The 19,240-nt window shown below is 39.8% G+C and overlaps 1 protein-coding gene across 3 annotated transcripts in view; it reads right to left on the bottom strand.

Annotated features, from left to right (window-relative positions):
* The window catches only part of ZMPSTE24 (zinc metallopeptidase STE24), a 50,472-nt gene extending 31,822 nt beyond the window's left edge, over positions 1–18,650 (bottom strand). The window contains exons 1-5 of one of the 3 annotated variants that reach the window (XM_074217639.1): positions 18,441–18,650; positions 12,813–12,959; positions 6,551–6,637; positions 2,925–3,041; positions 1,882–2,034 (exon numbers count right to left, since the gene is read on the bottom strand). In XM_074217639.1, coding sequence (XP_074073740.1) covers positions 1,882–2,034; positions 2,925–3,041; positions 6,551–6,637; positions 12,813–12,959; positions 18,441–18,560 — 624 coding nt within the window. In that variant the 5' untranslated portion in view covers positions 18,561–18,650. Of the gene's footprint in view, positions 1–1,881; positions 2,035–2,924; positions 3,042–6,550; positions 6,638–12,812; positions 12,960–16,623; positions 16,684–17,981; positions 18,108–18,440 lie in introns of those variants that run through there. The other 2 variants (XM_074217641.1, XM_074217640.1) reach the window with 2 other exon arrangements.
* Between the last annotated feature and the right edge of the window lie 590 nt (positions 18,651–19,240).

Raw genomic sequence — 19,240 nt, 5'->3', positions numbered from 1 at the left:
CAACAGCTAAGATCCAGTGGCAGCTACCATTGGGCAGAACAGAATAATAGAGTATGGTCATGGCTGACCTCTAAGGTAAATCAGTCTGAAACAGAGAGGGAAAAAGCCACCATGGGTGCCAACCAGCAGGCTGCCATCCAGGACAAGAGTCCAGTTGAGTTAGCAGTGATCTTAAAATATTTTCTGTTAGAGGTCTGTACATGTGGCCCATCTAGAAACTGACTATGCTCTCCTAATGATAGTCCAAACAGAAACTGAAGGGCACTGTGTCTACTTATTCAGGGCCAGGCTGGACTTTGGAGATCCTATTTCCAATATGTCACTGAACACTGTAGGATCTTACTCAAGGGAAGCTCACTGCCTGTTTTTAGCTAGGTACTCTAATTAAAGTTTTGGCAGCTCTTCAGGTATCCCTTCTTCAAACTAATTCAGGGCCTCTACTGTTTTCAGATTTAACCTGACCTTAAGCAATGCACTGATTCTGTAAAGCCTCACAATGAGTGATCTGTGTTTATCATTCAAGAAAAATCAACACACAGAAACATCTTTCCTATTTCTCTGATACTATAGATGTTTCTAAGCCTGATGAATGAGATGTGCTTCTCAGATGTCTAGAGGAAAGGATGAAAACAAAGGGGAAAGAGAGGAGATAGAGAAAAAAAATGCTTCTGTACTATACTCCCTTCTTTATTTACACAAAACTCATATACACTTCACTTTGCCAGGCACTGGAAGGGGAGGGGGCAGCAGGGAAATAGGCAACAGAATTCCTAAGGACAAGCTGGTAGGAAATGAGGAACACAATAATGATGAAAAACAGCCCAACTACAGGAGTCAGAAGATCAAGGCTTAAAAATCCAGCTGGGGGTGGTGGGGTGGTGGCTAGGTGGCATAGTGGATGGAGCACCAGTCCTGGAGTCAGGAGTACCTGCGTTCAAATCCGACCTCAGACACTTTATAATTACCTAGCTGTGTGGCCTTGGGCAAGCCACTTAACCCCATCTGCCTTGCAAAAACCTAAAAAAATAATAATAATAATAATCCAGCTCTGACACTTAGTAGCAATGTGACCTTGGGCATATCACTTTCCCTCTGTGTCGCAGGCTCCTCATCTACTAAATGAAGGGGTTGGCCTAGAACACCTCTAAAGTCTCCTGATTTTTATAAATAGTAAAAACCTAGGATTAGAATGGCTAAGATCACTCCCACAGCTCTACTGTTTTTTGATTCTCTATAAAAAATGATAGAACAGTAGGAGTAGGAGAGATGTCCCACTGCAGTATAAAATTATGATAGAGAATGCTCTTTCATAGCATGAAAGAAGGTTTCATGGAGGAGCTTTCTGACTTGTCACTTGAAGAATGGTTAAGAACTACAAGGAGGAAACTCATGGTGTATCAGGGAAATAATAAGTCAGCTTGACTGAAACATAGAATAGAAGAGAGAAATAAGGTTGGAAAGGGGGTAGTTGTGTGGTTATATGTCTGCATATCAAGGCTATAGAAATACAAACCAATTACTTCCGTGCTTTTGCCTCCGATTCTCCTGTCTTCTCAGCCTATTTGTAGGTTCAAGGTACAGAAGGCCAGTCAAAAGGCCTGAAAAGATCATTCTTGCTCCTATTTGAAAATGTCACCTCCCCACTCAATTCCCGTCCAAATTGATTTTTCTTTTCAACACTCAACTAAAAGAGCTTTCCCTGAAGTGATCAATGATCTCTTGGTTACAAAATCCAAATAGTTTTTTTCCTCAATTCCCTTCTTCCCAGGTGACCACTGTACAGCATTTGACAACGTTAACCACACTTCACATTAAAGATTACTCTCAAAATAAAAGAGTAGCTTTCATACTAATTAAAATTAAAATAGTTACTTTACTCACCAAAGAAACAACTAATGTGAACAGCCACGCATAGATGAAAAAGTAGTCACCTCCAATTTTAATGATATAAAGCAGAAGTGAAGTAACAGGCAATAAAATACACTGAGTCACAACAAATTTCTTGATAGCATCTTTTATGAAGAACCCTAAGGTCTGAAAAAAAGAAATGACAGAAAGCTGCTAATTTAAATAACCAGCTGAATACCACTATTTGTTTAAAATATTGTCAATTACTCTCCCACTCAAGTCCTACTTCAAATGGCTCACTGCATTGTTGAGGTACCCTTAAGTTTCTAAGGCCATAGCAGGAAAGGTCCTACCAACCTGGAAAGGATTCTGGCCCAGAAAAGAACTACCTTGCCTGAGGGACAGTCAGCTTAGGGAAGAATGTTGGTCACAAGATAATACTTCTGCAAATAGCACTTCTTTAAAAATAATCTTAAATGATGTCAACAATAAGTACTGAAAAGAATATGAAACATTAGCATGCGGAGAGACTGCTTTATGCTGAGGATAAGGCCTGTAACCTACTAGGTAGTAACCTCCTTTCTCTACTTTGTAAATATCAATAACTGGAATAATTATATAGAAATGACTACCCTTTATAAAAATTAGGAAGGAAGAGGCCATGGGATTCATGTCTAAAAGTACTCCTTCTTTCTTGAAGTCATTTCTTTATTTGTTATGGTGTTATGAGAACAGTCTGGGCTCATTAACCAATGGTAAGACTCAAATGAGACTAGATCTAGAGGGCAGGCTTCCTTTTCTAATTTAGTTCATTTATTTTTTTGGTCCCTCACAATACTTTTAAAAGAAGTGGTTTGAAATTCATGATCTGAGAATACTTGAAATAATTAATGTAGAAAGTGTTTACAGAAAAGAAATAGAAAACCTCAGTGTTTGTTGTATCTACTATGCATTTTACTCAAATTGTTCAAGCAACAGAAGAAAAAAATGACATATGTCTAAGTTAAGTGATATATGTATAAGTAAAAGTAGAGACTCTGGCACAGCACAAGTTGTGTCAATGAATTCTACAATACCTGTTGATTGAAACCATGCTTTTCTTCTATGACAAATGTGTTATAAAGACTCCAAGGTAAGCCAGTGAGGGCACTGAAGAGTGTGGCCAAAAAGAGGAACACCAAGGACTGAGTAATCTAAAGACAAGAAAAGACAATGACTATTTCTAAAAAAAAAAAAAAAAAAAAAAAAAAAAAAAAAATCACAATTCTCCTAAGCCTCAAAAAACAAGATGGTCTTTTTCTCCTTGATCTCAAGTTAAACTCTTATTTTATGTCCTCAACCCTATCCCTTCCCTTGTCTTGCCTCATATGTCCTCAAGCCTATCCCCTCCTTCCTCCAATCATTTCTTCTTCCTTCCGAACTGAAGCCTCTCCTGCCCACTGGCTGTCTTGCTGATATCTAAAACAGGTTCCCATCTTAGAAAGACTTTCTTAGACCCTGTGATCTCTTCCAACCACATTCTATATTTCTCTTCCCTTTCAATAATAAAATCCCAGGGGGAAATAATTATCTATTCTTAACCCCTCTACCACCTCACTGGCCATTTTGCTTTTTTATCTTGCCCCATTATGTTAAGGTCATCAGTGATCTCTCAATTATTAAATCCCATGCTCTTTTCTATCTCTATTCTCCTTTAACTTTTCTTTGCTATTCAACTCTTCTGATTTCCTTCTCTTCCTGGGGAATTTCTCCTCTCTTGCTTCTCTATTCTCTTTTGACTGGTCATGGTATCTTTTGCTAGTTCATCTTCCTCCTGCTACTATCTAAATGAGGTACCTCCCAGGCTCCATTCTCTCGTCTTTCCCATGTGTTCAAAATATATAGAAGAGGTCCAAATCTAAATATGTGGCCTTAAATTCTCCCAAGTGTTAATCTTTAATCTTTCATTTCAAATTGTCTGCTATGTATTCCTACCTCTATGTCCCACTGTCACTTCAAACTCCTATGCTCTGCTAAGCTAGCAACTTCTTCCCAACTTTCCTATTTCTACCAAAAGGTATATGGTTCTACTTGTTACCAGAGATTAAAACCTCAAACTCATCTTTTCCTCCACATTCTGCCTCCAAATCCAATCAGTTGCCCAGTACAACTGATTTTACTTCTATAATACCTCCTGCAACAGTCCCCCTCTTTCTATTAGCTCATAAGACTCTCACTCTTGTTCAAGCCTCCATTTCTTTGCTCTTGGACCATTGTAATAGCCTCTCCAATGCCTAGAATGCCCTCCCTCTTCATCTCTGTCCTTTAGAATTTTATACAAGGCTTGGCTTATGATCAGGTTGGAGATAAAAGGTATAGGAGGTAATACATTAAAGCCAATTAAAGCAAAACAAAGTGGATGAGACTGTGAAAGGAGTAGGCAGAAAGGACAGGACAGAGGGTGGAAGTCTGAGGAATGTTTATACCGAGAGAGTGAGGGAAAAAAAGAAACTGGCCAAGAGTAGGCCACAGTGGGAAAGAATATGTAAGAGACAAAAAGAAATAAGAAAGGCAAGAATATAGTTGATTAATTTAACTTTCAAGAAGAAAAAATTCTCTTTCTGAAACTATAGAAGGGTTTAGTTCTAGGCTGGGGGTTTAGTTCTAATTGCAAACCTATTATGTATCATGACACTTTCTATGATATCACATTCCCCACAAAAAGCTAGTATTTATACAGGGCTGTAAGTTTTGCAAACCTCAGCACAGAATTCGAGTGATTTAGTGAATAAAGCAAAAGGCCTAGAATCAGAAAGACCTGATTTCATATCCAGTTGCAGACTAGTAACCCTGGGCAAATTATTTCACTAATGTTTACCTCAACTACCTCATCTATGACAACAGGATAATAATAACTCTTACCTCACATGGATAAAATGTGGGGATCAAATGAGAGAGTATGTATAAAGTACCTGGAGAATTCATAATATATGATTAATAAATTCTTGCTAAAATTTTTAAATCTTGATTTTGGTCCCTGAGATACAGCTATACATATGTATACACACACACACACACACACACACATATATACACAGATACATGTAGAAATATATAGATATGTTTCATTTGCTTCACAAATAGAATGCTTTCTTTTGAAAATAAATATTTTCCAGTACTAAAAAAGTCTGTTTCCACATGCCTCAACACTAGATAGGTAAAATGAAGTTAGTGTAGTAAAAACAGAGGTTAAAAGTAATTAAACTGATTAAAAAAGTGATCCAAGAAAAAGATCAATGAACCTTGCTTATTTCCAATATCCCATCTTGCTTTGAAAAGTCTTTGTTTCTGCAGTATGACCTTGCTGAGAGGAGAATGCAGTCTTCCCCAAATGTTACCTCTATCAGTTATTACTTAAAATAGAAATGTGAAACATTCTTGTCAATAGCCTCCCTCATTAAAAGCCTGGATTTATTAGCAAGGGAGCAAATATTTCAAAACTTCTTCATATGTTAAATTATTGCTACTTTTTCTTTCTTAGAAAGTGGCCAAAGATATCTATATTTAGGGAGAATAAAAACAAAAACAAAACCAAAACCTAAAATCTTGTCCACAAGATTCTTCAGGATCATTTCTTTATTTTTCAAAAATAAAATAATGACATTATAAATTATATTCTGCTAAAAGCATGAATAGGATCACAATCTTCTCACCTCTATGTATACTTAAGCATATGTGCACAATGTAACTAATTTCTATAAAGTTTAAGGTGCTTTTCTTCATCTCTGTTGAAATGCCTAATAACTTAGCTCAGGAGTTTCTCCTCTTTCTTCCTCTGTTGTTGTCCTCTCTCCTGGTACAGGGAAGACGTGTTCAAATTTGAACCTACACAATATTGCCTATGAATCGCTTTGATGGACAGAAATGCCAAATGAACAAATTTCTGTATTTCTTTTACTTAGAATTAAATCAGAATTATTTGCTTGAAGAATTATAACTATGATTTCAATATCATTTCTGTTCTCCCTGTCCTTGAATTTCTAAGGTACAGTGGTTCATGAGTTCTAACGTCTGAAAGTAACAGACTGGTAAGAAACTGCATCCTCTGTCCCATATGGGATTTCCAAAGGGATTGCTGCATGATGTGGTAGAAAGGGCACTGGATGTGGAGCCGAAGGATCTGATTTCAAAATCACTTACTGCCTAAGTGACCTCAGGCAAATGGCTTTTAACTTTCTGGCCCTCAATTTCCTCAAGTGTAAAATACATGGGTTTGACTTAGATGACTACTGAGGGTTTTTCTAGTTTTAGGTCTTTGACCTGATGATCCTAAGACTTCTGCTGTTTAAATATGGAGAAAAATGGGAGGACATTTGACTACTGCCATCCCATAAGCAAGTCATTTCTTGAGTCACTATTCATTTCTCTTTGCTTCCTGAATCCCAACAAGGTTGTGTTGGGGAGGTGCTTGCTCCCCAAAGCCTCCTTCCTCCAAGAAGTCCTCTCATTCCACTCTGGGCTGATATCCCACATCCCTGCACAGAGATGGCTCAGAGATAATTCAAATAGCTGTTTCATGGCAAAATGTACCTCAGGCCATTATCAGTCCATGTAAGGTCCTAACTCTAAATAATACACATATATTGAATGATTTAATCACCAAATTAATCTTTCTGTAGATCAAGAAAGGGGAAAAAACATTTTTAAACATAAGAAAAAGTACCTCATACTCCGGCCCAAATCCAGCACGCAAACAAAATTCTCCAGAAAGATTCCAGAGATATGGAATTCCTCCAAAAATAAGAATAATCTGTAAAAGAAAACATATCTTATATTTTTCAAAAGAATATGAACAACAACAAAAAAGCATATGAAACGATCATACAATAGTATAAACCATTCATGGAGAAATAACTTGGCTTCCATAAGGAGAAAAATCCTATCTGTTGAATTCATCAAGAGTAAATTTGCAAACAACTAACATGAAATCAGTGGACAACATATTTAGTTTCAAAATATATTTGATGGGGACAGCTAGATGTAGCAATGGATAGAGCAACTGCCCTGGAGTTAGGAGGACTCAGACACTTAATAATCACCTAGCTGTGTAATCCTAGGCAAGTCACTTATCCTGCTTCCTTGCAAAAAACAAAACCAAAGCAAATATCTTTTTTTTTTTTTAGGTTTTTCTTTTTGTAAGGGAAATGGGGTTAAGTGGCTTGCCCAAGGCCACACAGCTAGGTAATTATTAAGTGTTTGAGACCGGATTTGAACCCAGGTACTCCTGATTCCAGGGCCGGTGCTTTATACACCACTATGCTGCCCCTCAAAGCAAATATCTTTGATGAAGATCAGTCAATCAAGCATTTACTATTAACCAAGTACCAAGTAGCCTGCACTGTGCAATGGAGAATGGATATCCTCATGAAACATTTCCTCCTCTCAAGATAACCAGAGACATAGTAAACACAAACTATAGAGTAAGCACCTTCAGCATACAATGCACTGTGGTCATCAATGTTTGGTTGAGACACAGTTGCTGTTTCCACAGTCACAGGGTAGAAGGTTCTAGAAGAGCTGCTGCACTGGAGAAGTCCAAAGTACAACCTAAGTAGCTAAGTCACCTCAGGGAGGGCTTCTTGTCCAGGAGTAGGTAAGTCTTTGAGTTATAAAGTTCGTACATGGTGGGGATGGGGGGGTGGGGAAGAAGAGAACAAGGGAGTTGACCTCTGTGTGTGTGTGACCTCTGTGTGTGTGTACACATGTACAAAAGCACAAACTTTTCAAAAGCAGGAATGTTTTTCAACACCATGCCATTGGAGAAAGAAAAGACAAATAGGTTTGCCAAAGAGAACATAGAGGAATGAAGATCCACATAAGCAACAGCAGTGGGAGGGAAATGTATTCAGTTACTATGACTTCCTATGGTCCCTAAGGGGCTTTTAAGTGATTGACAATCACTGGCTCAGATATACACCCAAAGCAGAGGGGATTAAAAGACATCTCCAAGAATAAATGGGCTTACTTAGTACCCTCAGAAACTTTGTGGGAAAGGAATTATACAGTAAAAATGTACCAAGATCAGTGATGACATTCCAGGTAACATAAGCCAGAAATATGGGGATAAACTGCAGAGACCTTTTAAGGTAATCTGAGTAGGCAGAAAATAGCAGATAAGTTTCAGTGTAAGCAAGTAAAATGCAATGTAGTTAGGAGAAAAAAATCTAAAGTATAGACAATGCTGTGCTCTAAAATATTATCAATTGTTTCCACCTCTCTAATAGCCTGCTCTCTTTTCCTCTCTCTCTCCCTCCTTGCATTGTCCCCTAGTTACAGGTCCACTGTCTGCTACAGTCCTGTCTGGGCAAGACAGACCCTGAGGCCCACTGACTGGTTAAGGCTACTTCAGTTTCCTCATACAGCTCTTCCAGGTCCTACTCTTTTCAACAACTAATCAACCAATCATTACTAATACCAAATTAATTTTCCTAATATATAAAGTTGGTCACATCTTTCATTAATTCAAAAATCTTTAGGGGCTCTCAATTGTCCCAATCTAGAAAAGGAAGTAAAGACAACACACAAGCATGGCTTCATCAAAAACATGGTATTGCCAGAAAAACTTTATTTCCTTTTCTTGAAGTGGCAGATCAGGGAAACATTGTAACTATAGTTTATCCAGTTTGGGGCAAAATAGTTCATGCTATTCTTGTAGAAAATATGCAGCAACAGAGGGGCAGCTAGGTGGCCCAGTAGATAGAGCACCAGCCCTGGAGTCAGGAGTACCTGAGTTCAAATCTGACCTCAGACACTAATTACCTAGCTGTGTGGCCTTGGGCAAGCCACTTAACCCCATTTGCCTTGCCAAAAAAAAAAATATGCAGGAATGGGACAGCTAGGTGGCACAGTGGACAGAGCACCAGCCCTGGAGTCAGGAGGACTTGAGTTCAAATTCAGACTCAGACACTTAAAATTACTTAGCTCTGTGACTTTGGGCAAGTCACTTAATCCCATTGCCTTGCAAAAACCAAAAAAACAAAGAAAGAAAATATGCAGTATTATTGTGAGCTCTATGATAGCACAGTTTGATGGTTTTGGAATTATTAGCCACTCAAAGAAGAGTTCATTAATAGTTTCATATAACATTAAGAGATTTATAACAAAATAACTCTGGGATCTGTGCTTGATTCTGTAGCATATATAATTTATATAAATGACTAAGCCTTATCAAATTTTCAAACAATACAAAGCAAGGAAGGAACACACTACATGATAGTAAAGACATTAAATTTTCTTAGTAAACCAGAAAATTCAGTTGACTAATCAAATGAAATTTAACAGAAACAAGTCTCATGATTGAGTATAGAAAATTGGCTTCATGTGAACAAAATGAGAGAATCACGATTACAACTTTTGTCCAAAAGATTTTGGACAAGAGGATTTTAGGGATTATAAGTTCAATGAATAAATTGTGTGCTACAGGAAACAAAAAAAGCTCACGTGATTCAGAGCTGCATTAAGAGAGGCAGAGCCTCCAAGAATAATAAGGGCCATGTACTTAGCCCTGTTCAAACCATATAGAAAATTTTGTGTTCAGTTCTGGGCACTAAACTAGAGAGCATACAGAGGATCATAATCTAAATGGCAAAGGGTCTCAAATTCATGACACAGGAGGATGGACAGAAAAGATCATCATGCTTATGGAGATATTTATCCTGGATAAAAGAAATCCCTAAAAGACTTTCTTCAAATATTTGAAAATGTGACCTGTGAAAAGATTAAGGTTTAAACCTCAGTTTGGCCCCAGAAGACAGAACTAGGAGTAAAGGATAAAAGTCACAAAGAGCTAAAACTAGGTTTGATAAAAGGAAAAACTTCAAACAATTAAAACTCCCAAATTGGAAGAGTAGCCCTTGGGAGACAGTGAATTCCTTCCCTCTGGAGAGTAAAATCTAGATGACCAATTACAAGGAATGTGATAATGGTGATCTGTCTGGAAGTAGAAACTGGACGACTGCCAAGATCCTGTGCACTCTGAAGTCCTAGAATCCAGAGCTACACACCTCTGATATTCAATAGTCTCCCCAATCTGCCACCATCCTACTCTTTCGACTGATGCTCCTTCCCTCTGTGTACCAGCCAGGATCACTCACTGTCCCTAAACATAGACTCTTGCTTCTTTCCCTTTATCCACTCTCTTAGGCCTATTGAATCCCTCCTCCAGAAAACCTTCACTGTCATTCTTTCCCTTCTCTGACAAATACTTAATATCTTATTCTGTACTGTAGTTGTTTGTGTGCCATATCTGCCTAGCAGACACAAAGCTTCCCAAAGACTGGTATCCTGTGGAGAACCACACAGCAAATTGTCCAATAGGCTCCCAACTGAGACCTTAAAAAGGGCTGGAGAATCACTGTTGGGGTATCACCTTACACATCAGTCGACAAGCATTTGTTAACCATGTCCTAAGTGCTCTGCATTATGGTACATACTGATGACACAAAGAAAGGCAAAAAGACAGTTCCTACTCTCGTAATATATAGTCTCTTGAGGAAAAGAAGAAAAGTAATTAGAGACATACAAGATATATACAGAGAAGATAGAAGGAGACCTGAAAAAGGAAGGCAGCTGGAGGGGGACCAGAAAAGGTGGGGAAAAGATAAGTTCTCAGTGAAACCAAAAGGCAGAGGTAGAAGGCAGAACATTCCAGGAATGGGGACCAGGAAAAAGCCCATAGATACTAGAGGAACAACAAGTGGGCCCATAAAACTAGATTGTCAAGGGGGCAGCTAGGTGGTGCAGTGGATAGAGCACTGGCCCTGGAATCAGGAGTACCTGGGTTCAAATCCAGTCTCAGACACTTAATAATTACCTAGCTGTGTGGCCTTGGGCAAGCCACTTAACCCTGTTTGCCTTGCAAAAACCTAAAAAAAAAAAACAAAAAAAAAACACTAGATTGTCAAGTATACAAGAAGGCTGAAAAGGCAAGAAGAGGTCAAATTATATTGACCTTTAAATGTCAAACTTGATTTTATATCTGACCTTGAAAGCAATAGGGAGCTGCCATTCCCCCCCCCCCCCCCAGCTCATAGCCATTGGGTTGGGGGGAAAAGAGGAATTGGTGATCAAGCCTAAGCTTTAGAAACATGAAGTGAGTAGAACCAGAAGAACAATACACACCTAACAGCAACACTGAGTGATGATCAATTATGATGGACTTGTTCATTTCAGCAACACAATAATCAAAGGCATTTGTACAAAAGACTTGTGATGGAAAATACCATCCACATCTAGAGAAGAAACTGTGGAATTTAAATGCAGACCAAAGTTTACCATCTTCAATTTTTAAAAGTTGTCTTAGGTAGTATGTTATTTTTTTTCTCTCTAATGTTTTTTCCTTTTCGATTTGATTCTTCTTTCATGACATGATTAGTATGGATCTATGTTTAGCATGGTTATACATGTACAGCCCATATTAGATTGCTTGAGGGGAGGGGAGGGGAGAGGGAAAGGAAGGGAAAGAGGGAGAAAAATGTAAAACTTAAAACACTGCCAAAAAAATTGGATGAAAATTACCGATACTTGTAGTCTCTTTTCTTTATAAAAATAATGTTTTATTTATTCATTTTTTAAGAACAGAAAAAAGAAACATCCCCTTGGCAGCTAAGTGGAAGATGGATTTGGATTAGGGAAAAGATCTGAAGCAAGATGAGTGAGAAGTCTATTTCCATAGTTCAAGCAAGGTGAAAATGTCTCTTTCACCCAACAGTCAATATCCTCCCAGACTATACTTTTCAATTATCATAACTAATGAATTTGCTCCTGAAAATTTATCTAAAGAACTATCACAATACTAAGAAAAGTCACAGCCTGTATCTCTACTGCCTACTCAGGTAGGCTCTCAGGTATTCTTGGCTCACCACACAGCTCCTAAACACCATTATAAATCTCCATATGCTTTCTCTTTTCTTCCATTTCTATATGGTTTGGGGACAGAGTTATTCCCTTCCACAGGATTGGAATAGAAGCCTACATCAGATATCCAGTAAAGACCAATCTTTCCCAATGCTTAGGTCCCATGGCAACTTGCTCTAATCTTCCCCAAATTCACCACAAGGGACTTTAACACCCTGGTTTCTTAAATTTTGTAGGCTCTCAAGATCAACTCACAGATGATTGTACAATTACCATTCTATTTCTCTCTTTTACTCAGGCCCTGATTCCAAAGGAAGAGTGTAAACACTTTATTTTCCAGGTCTCTTCTTTCACTGAACTATCACATTTCTGTTTTCCTTGCTCATGATGTACTATTTAGATTTGCTGTTGTTGTTAAGCCTCATTTCTAATCTCTCTAGCTAGGTTGCTTGTCTGTAGTGACAATTTTAGGGGACATAGGATGAAGAGCCTGGAAATTTTCGTTGATAGTGAAACCAATCGTATAAATAAAAAAAGTAACCAAAAATAATTATAGACGATATCATTAGCAAACTGACTTCAGGTGTTACAGGAAATTTTTCAAAAAGTCACATATGGAGAGGATGTGAAGGCAGACTAAAAGGGTGAATCATTTCTGTATTCATGCAGAGTTTCTGACTGTCCTGGGGGAACACAAGCCAAAATAGCTCAGGAGCTAGCACTGAACAATCATTTTATCATCTGTAAACTCCTATTTGCATTTGTACTATATTAATGTGAAATCAAACATGTGCTAATTAGGCTAAAATTATTCGATATTGTTTTTTCTTAAAAGAACACTCACAGGGGGCAACTAAGTGGCACAATAGATAGAGCCCTGGTCCTGGAGTCAGGAGGACCTCAGAGTTCAGATATGACCTCAGATACTTGATACTAACTGTGTGACCTCGGGCAAGTCATTTAACTTAACAGCCCATCAGAAATAATGATAATGATAATGATAATGATAATAATAATAATAATAATAATAATAGTAATAATAGTAATAATAGTAATAAAAAAATACTCACAGTGCCTTCGGTTTCTGAATACAACCCTGACCAAAAGCTGAAAGTACTTTTGTCCAGTTGATAAAGTCGAGATTTTTCAAATGTTTCTGAATCCATGATTTGTCCTAATTCTTTTGGTACATGGGTAGTGGTTCTGTAGATACGTCTCTGAAATAAATGTAGTAACAAAAATATTTTAATAAGCATTCAAATTTCAGTTCACCTGCTTAATTTAAAATAATCTTTTTAAGAATCTTATTTTAGGGGTAGCTAGTTGGCGTAGTGGATAGAGAACCGGCCCTGGAATCAGGAGTACTTGAGTTCAAATCCAGCCTCAGACACTTAATAATTACCTAGCTGTGAGGCCTTGGGCAAGCCACTTAACCCCATTGCCTTGAAAAAAACCTAAGAGTCATATCTTAACAGTAAGACTAGGTAAAATCAATGGTTTCTGTTTAATCTAGTCTACATGAGAACACAGTATGGCATGTTGAAAACATTTTTGAGCAAGGAGGAACATGGTCAGAGCTCATGGCCTCTTTACTAACAGTCCTTGTGAAAAGCATACGATCTGCTATTCTTTTGTGGAATGACATTAAATATTAAGGTCACACATCCATTCAGAATTTATTGTGAATTATGAGAAAAGATGATGGACTAAGTACAAATTTCTGCCAGACTACCTTCTAGGTTTTCCAGCAATTTTTATCAACCAGGGAGATCTTTCCCAAATAATTTATGTCATCAGGTTTTTGAACAATTATTGAATTCCATTAGTCTGTGTCTAGTGTGCTACACTAAAAATTATCAAATAGTTTTGATGACTGCTGCTTGTATCATAGTTTGAAGTCTAGAGATGCTATCTGCCCTTCATACATAACTTTTTTTTATTATTTTCCTTGATATTCTATGTCTTTTGTTCTCCAAAAATTTTGTTATTATTTTATCAAGTTCTGAAAAGTAACTCTTTGACAATTTGACTGGTATAACCATAGGACCAAAACCATAAACTAATTTTGGAAGCAGTGTCATTTTTCTTATACTAGTGTAGTTCAGTAATGAGCAGTAAATATTCCTCCAGTTATTAAAGTTATTATTATTATTTTTTTAGGTTTTTGCAAGGCAAATAGGGTTAAGTGGCTTGCCCAAGGCCACACAGCTAGGTAATTATTAAGTGTCTGAGACCCAGGTACTCCTGACTCCAGGGCCGGTGCTTTATCCACTGCGCCACCTAGCCACCCCCAAGTTATTATATCTTCAAAGGAGAACTTTGTCACTGAACTTGTGCATGCATTTTGTGTTCTTTGGTAGATTAACTCACAAATATTTTACTCATTTTATAGTTATTTTAAATGGGATTTCCCTTTCTACTGATACTTCTCAAATTTAATTATTCTTATACAAAAATGCTTTTGATTTGTGTAGATTTATTTAGCCTGAGACTGCTAAAGCTATTAGCTGTCTCAACCAGTGTTGTTACCGATTCTGATTTTTAAGTAAATCATCATCCCAGCAGCAAAAAAAAAAAGCTTTTCTCTCATTACACTGCTATTGTTAACACTTCTAGAACAATATCAAATACCAAAAACAGAGATCTTTGCTTTATAACTGTATTTTGGTGGAATCTTTTCATTCATTCAGAAAGGATTGAGGTATTGATAAAAGAGAATCCTGGGATGGAACAGTCAAAAACTGTTAGGAAAAGGTTAAATAACTATAATTCTATTAAATAGAATAGAAATTTTAACATCATGGATTTTGTTTTTAACTGACACAAGTCCTATAATGTTAACTCAAACTGTCTTATAGGAGAAGAGGGACTAGAGCATTAGAGTATTTCTCTTTCTGAGAATAAATACTTGGATTGGACTAGATTATGTGCTCTAAATATTATGTTAATTCACAATTTCACAAAAATATTTATTAAGCACTAATATATGCAAAGTACTGGGGATAATTACTTACTAAGCACAAGACCCTGTGCTAAGCCTTGGGGATCCGTGAACAAAATGAAATAAGGCACTGTCAGGAGCAGCTAGGTGGTGCACTGGATAGAGCACTGGCCCTGGAGTCAGGAGAACCGAAGTTCAAATCCAGCCTCAGATACTTAATAATTATCTGTGTGGCCTTGGGCAAGCCACTTAACCCCATTTGTCTTACAAAAAGACATTCTACCAGGGTCATATGTTAATATAATATATAAACAGGGTTGGGGGGGAGGGTCGAACATGAATTGGATAGATCAAGAAAGGCTTTATGTACATAAGTAGCATTTGAAATGAATGTGGAAGGAAACTATACAAGCCATAGATGAAAGTGAAGCAGGAGAATTCCAGGAAAACAGAAACAACCTTATGAACACAGGCATAGAGATGAGAGATGGAATGCTCAATGTGGTATATAAAGCAGACTGACTAATTTAGTTAGAATAAAGAGGAGACATATTATGAAATCAGTCTAGAAAGAATTTTAAATGCCAAAGGAAGGAGTTTATATTTTTACCTAAAGCCAATGAAGCTTTTTGAGCAAGGAGTTAACAGGGTTTGACTTGACAATGAATATAATTTGGCAGCTTCATGGAGAATGTGCTGAAGAGACTTGGGAAAAGATTAGCATAAGGAGGCAATTAGTTGGCTTTAAAAACAGTCAGGTAAGAGCTGATGAGGCATTAGACCAAGGTTAGGTAATAGACCAGAGAATTATTGTGGAGCTAGAAGAGACATAATTGGGCTACTGGGGAGGAAGAGTGAAGATGACTCCAGATGATGAGTAACAATGACTCAAGAACTGGGAACCTGAGGACCTAAAAGAATTTGGACAAAAATAAAATTTGGAGGAAAGGTAGTTGTAGATAATAAGCTCTGTTTCAGACAAAAATGAGTTTTGAGATGCTTATGGGTTATTCAGATGGAGATCTCAAGCAGGCAAAATAGGAAATGAGACTTGTAAATCTGAGAGAGAGCTAAATCAACATAATCACTTATCCCGAGGGAGCTGATGTGATCATCAAGAAAAGTATGTGTAGAGAGAAGGGAGTGCAGGAGAGAGCCTCAGGGTCCATCTGTGTGTGTAAGTAGGACAAAAAGTAAAACGGTCCCTGTCTGGCAGGGGCTTACATTCCACTGGAAACAAACAGAGACAAAGCATTTGGGGACAATCAAATTAAAATAAGATCTTATAGAATTAATATAGGCCTCAATTCACATGAATAAATCCAGAACCATGTGAAAAAGGGAGAAATTTTAGGAACTCAATCAGTTGTCATTCACAGACCCATGTCTAATAGCAAGAAAAATATGTCTATCATTAAAAAAGACTAAAAATATCTCTGAAACACTTTCAATCTAAGATTCTATAGTAATTAATATAATTAAGTATCTTTATATATTTTATGTATACTATTATATATAAGTTAATCAAATACAATGTAATTAACACATACCTATATCTAGAATGACATACTAATTAAACATAGCCTGCAGGACCTCAGGATGTGGCACACAATAAGATTTTTGGTGAAAATCTTTCATCCTTAAAAATTGTTCGTACATGTACTATCAGGCCAGAGTGGTCCAATCTCCTGTACATCACTGCATTGCTGGGGAACAGACTTGCCACTAGGGTTATGCAAGTCAGTTTGGATTTGTACAGTAACTAATAAGACTCCTATATGGACTTCATAAATGTACACAAGACCTATTCTTAAAAAATATATTTGATGAGAAAACCATCTCATATGAGACAAGGTTCTGAAAAAGAACCTTACTAATATAGGCTGTCAAGAGAATACAGTGTAAAGATAGATTGTTGGCCTGCTGCAGTGGACACTTACTTTGCCACTTATTACTCAAGTGATCTTTGGCAAGTTATTTAACTTCTTTGGACCTTAATTTCCTCATCTGAAAAACAACAACAACAAAACAAACAAGGAGACTAAATGATCTCTAAGCTCTAGAGGGAAGGGAATAAACACTTATAGATCACCTACTATGTGCCAAATATTTTACAAGCATCTCCCTTTTTTCTTACATAGGAAGGTGGGAACTGTTATCTCCATTCTACAGCTGAGAAATCTGTGGAATAGAGTGGATATATGACATGCCAAGGTCACATAGGAATTAAATCTAAATCTACTGATTCAAATTCTAGTGCTCTTTCCACTATACTATATTTAGTACCTAATTCTTTTCCTTTTAAGATAAAAGACACATGGCAGATATATGCCAAAAAAGTAAAGCAGAAATACTTATAAGCCTTCAAAGAAAATGCTAAGTTATCTTGCATGAAGTTTAAAGATTTTCTCATGTTTTGAAATCTAAAGTCCAATCTGGCTCAACAGTGACCCTAGGACTTGAGTTTTAAATCTACTCTCAAGACATTTGACACTTACTGTGTGATCCTAGACATCTCACTTAACCTGGACTGTCTTGTCAAAAAATAAAAAAAGTGACTGGTTCCTCAAAGACTCAAGACAGCAAGGAATAAGTTCCAGACAACTATCGGAATGGAAAAATTTTGAAAGGTCTTGATGAACCACCTACAGCTGTCATGTGAGGTCCAGACTAAAACTTCAAGAAGGGCCTTACCTAACTGGCTGGCTGAGTTTGAGATTTTTGAGTCACAACAAATTTTAAGATATCTACAAATCTGGGGTGGCTAGGTGGCGTAGTGGATAAAGCACTGCCCGTTCAAATCCGGTCTCAGACACTTAATAATGACCTAGCTGTGTGGCCTTGGGCAAGCCACTTAACCCCATTTGCCTTGCAAAAACCTAAAAAACAAAACAAAACAAAACAAAACAAAGATATCTACAAATCTGGGGTGGCTAAGTGGCACAGTGGATAGAGCATCGGCCTTGGAGTCAGGAGGACCTGAGTTCAAATGTGACCTCAGACACTTCATAATTACCTAAGCTGTGTGGCCTTGGGCAAGCCACTTAACCCCTTTGCCTTGAAAAATCTTAAAAAAAAAAAAGGGGGGGGGCGGATAGACTAGATCTAAGAAGGCTAAATCAATGACCACACAATCCGTCTTCTATAGATGAAGAAAATGAGGGGCAGAGAAAGTAAGTTAATAGTTCAAGGTCAAAGATCAAGTGAGTACGGCTCCCTGGTCAGGATTATCCTGCTTCTAGAGACCCAGAGATAAAGGCAAGGCAGCACGCAGTTCCTAAGATGCTTTCTGACTTACATCAAGGATAATCTCCTGTCCTCAGTTTTCTCATCAGCAAAAGGGGCCGGCTATTCCTGACCCTCCCGAAAGGCCGCTGCTGTTTTGGGGGAAAGAATCATTCTTGGGAAAACCAACCTGGCCAGATTTGGGCCTCGCTAAACTACCTCACAGAATACCGGAAGGGGAGCCTGAAGCCCCACCAAAAGGAGAACGAGGATGATGATGCCATAAAGCCGCGTGACCAAGAGGCAAGGCATGGAGTGGAGCCAGATGGGATCCGGCTCCGAAAGCTGGCAGAGCCGGGGGTGACCGAGGGCCCGTTGGCAGGGGCGGGCTCCGGTCCCCAAAGTCGCCTGATGCAGACACTCACTAAGCACTCGGCGGGGGAGGGGAGGGCGCGGGGCGCCGGGTCCGTGGGGGGATGGGAGCGAGGGCCCGTCCCGGCCGCCCCGGCCTCCGCCCCGCGGCCCCGCTCACCTGCCGCTGCGCCAGGAAGGTCTCCCACAGGTAGACGGTCCAGGAGAAGGCCAGCACGGCGCAGAAGATGCGCGTCTCGGGCGGCAGCGCGCCCAGCGCTTCCCACAGCCCGGCCCCCATCCCCGCGGCCTGCGGCTCTCCCGGGCGCCCCACGGGCCCGCGGCGTCCGGCCTCCGGCGACCCCTCCCCGAGCACGCCCGCCGGGGAACAGTCACACCCACATCCGGGCCGTCACCCGGCGCCTCCGCGCGTGCCCGGTGTCACCGCCATAGCCGTCCCCGCCGCCTCCGCCCCCCGCGGGCTGGCGGTGTTACACCCAAACGCTTCCGACTGAAGCCGGCGGCATCGCCTTCCCAGCGAGGGCCGGCGGGACACCCCGGCACCCAACCCGCTCCGCGCCGAGCCGGCGGTGTCACATCCAACACCTTCCCCGGAGTCCGGAAGGCTGGCGGGGGAGCGCGAGCGAGCCCCGCGACTTCCGCCCAGCCCCGGCCGGGAGGGGTTGACTTCCGCCCGGCCCCGACCGGAAAGGATCGACTTCCGCCCAGCCCCACCCTGGCCCGCCTCAGCGGAGCTGCGCCTGCGCACGCCCGGGCTCCACGCGGAGCGTGCCGCTGACGGCGTCGCGGACTCCCGCTTCCGCGCCTGCTCCGCGCGCCCCGAGGCGGCCTCTTCCGGCGGGGCCGCGGGGAGGCCCCGGCGCTCGGGGACGCTTGGGTCCGCAGTGGCAGGGCCGGCGGGGCCCCGGCTCCGAGGCCCGGCGCTGCTTCGGCTTTGCTGGCCGCCGTGCTGGGCATGGC

This window comes from Macrotis lagotis, chromosome 1, assembly GCF_037893015.1.
Source record: "Macrotis lagotis isolate mMagLag1 chromosome 1, bilby.v1.9.chrom.fasta, whole genome shotgun sequence".
NCBI classification, from domain to species: Eukaryota; Metazoa; Chordata; class Mammalia; order Peramelemorphia; family Peramelidae; genus Macrotis; species Macrotis lagotis.
This window is presented reverse-complemented; position numbering and strand designations above follow the sequence as displayed.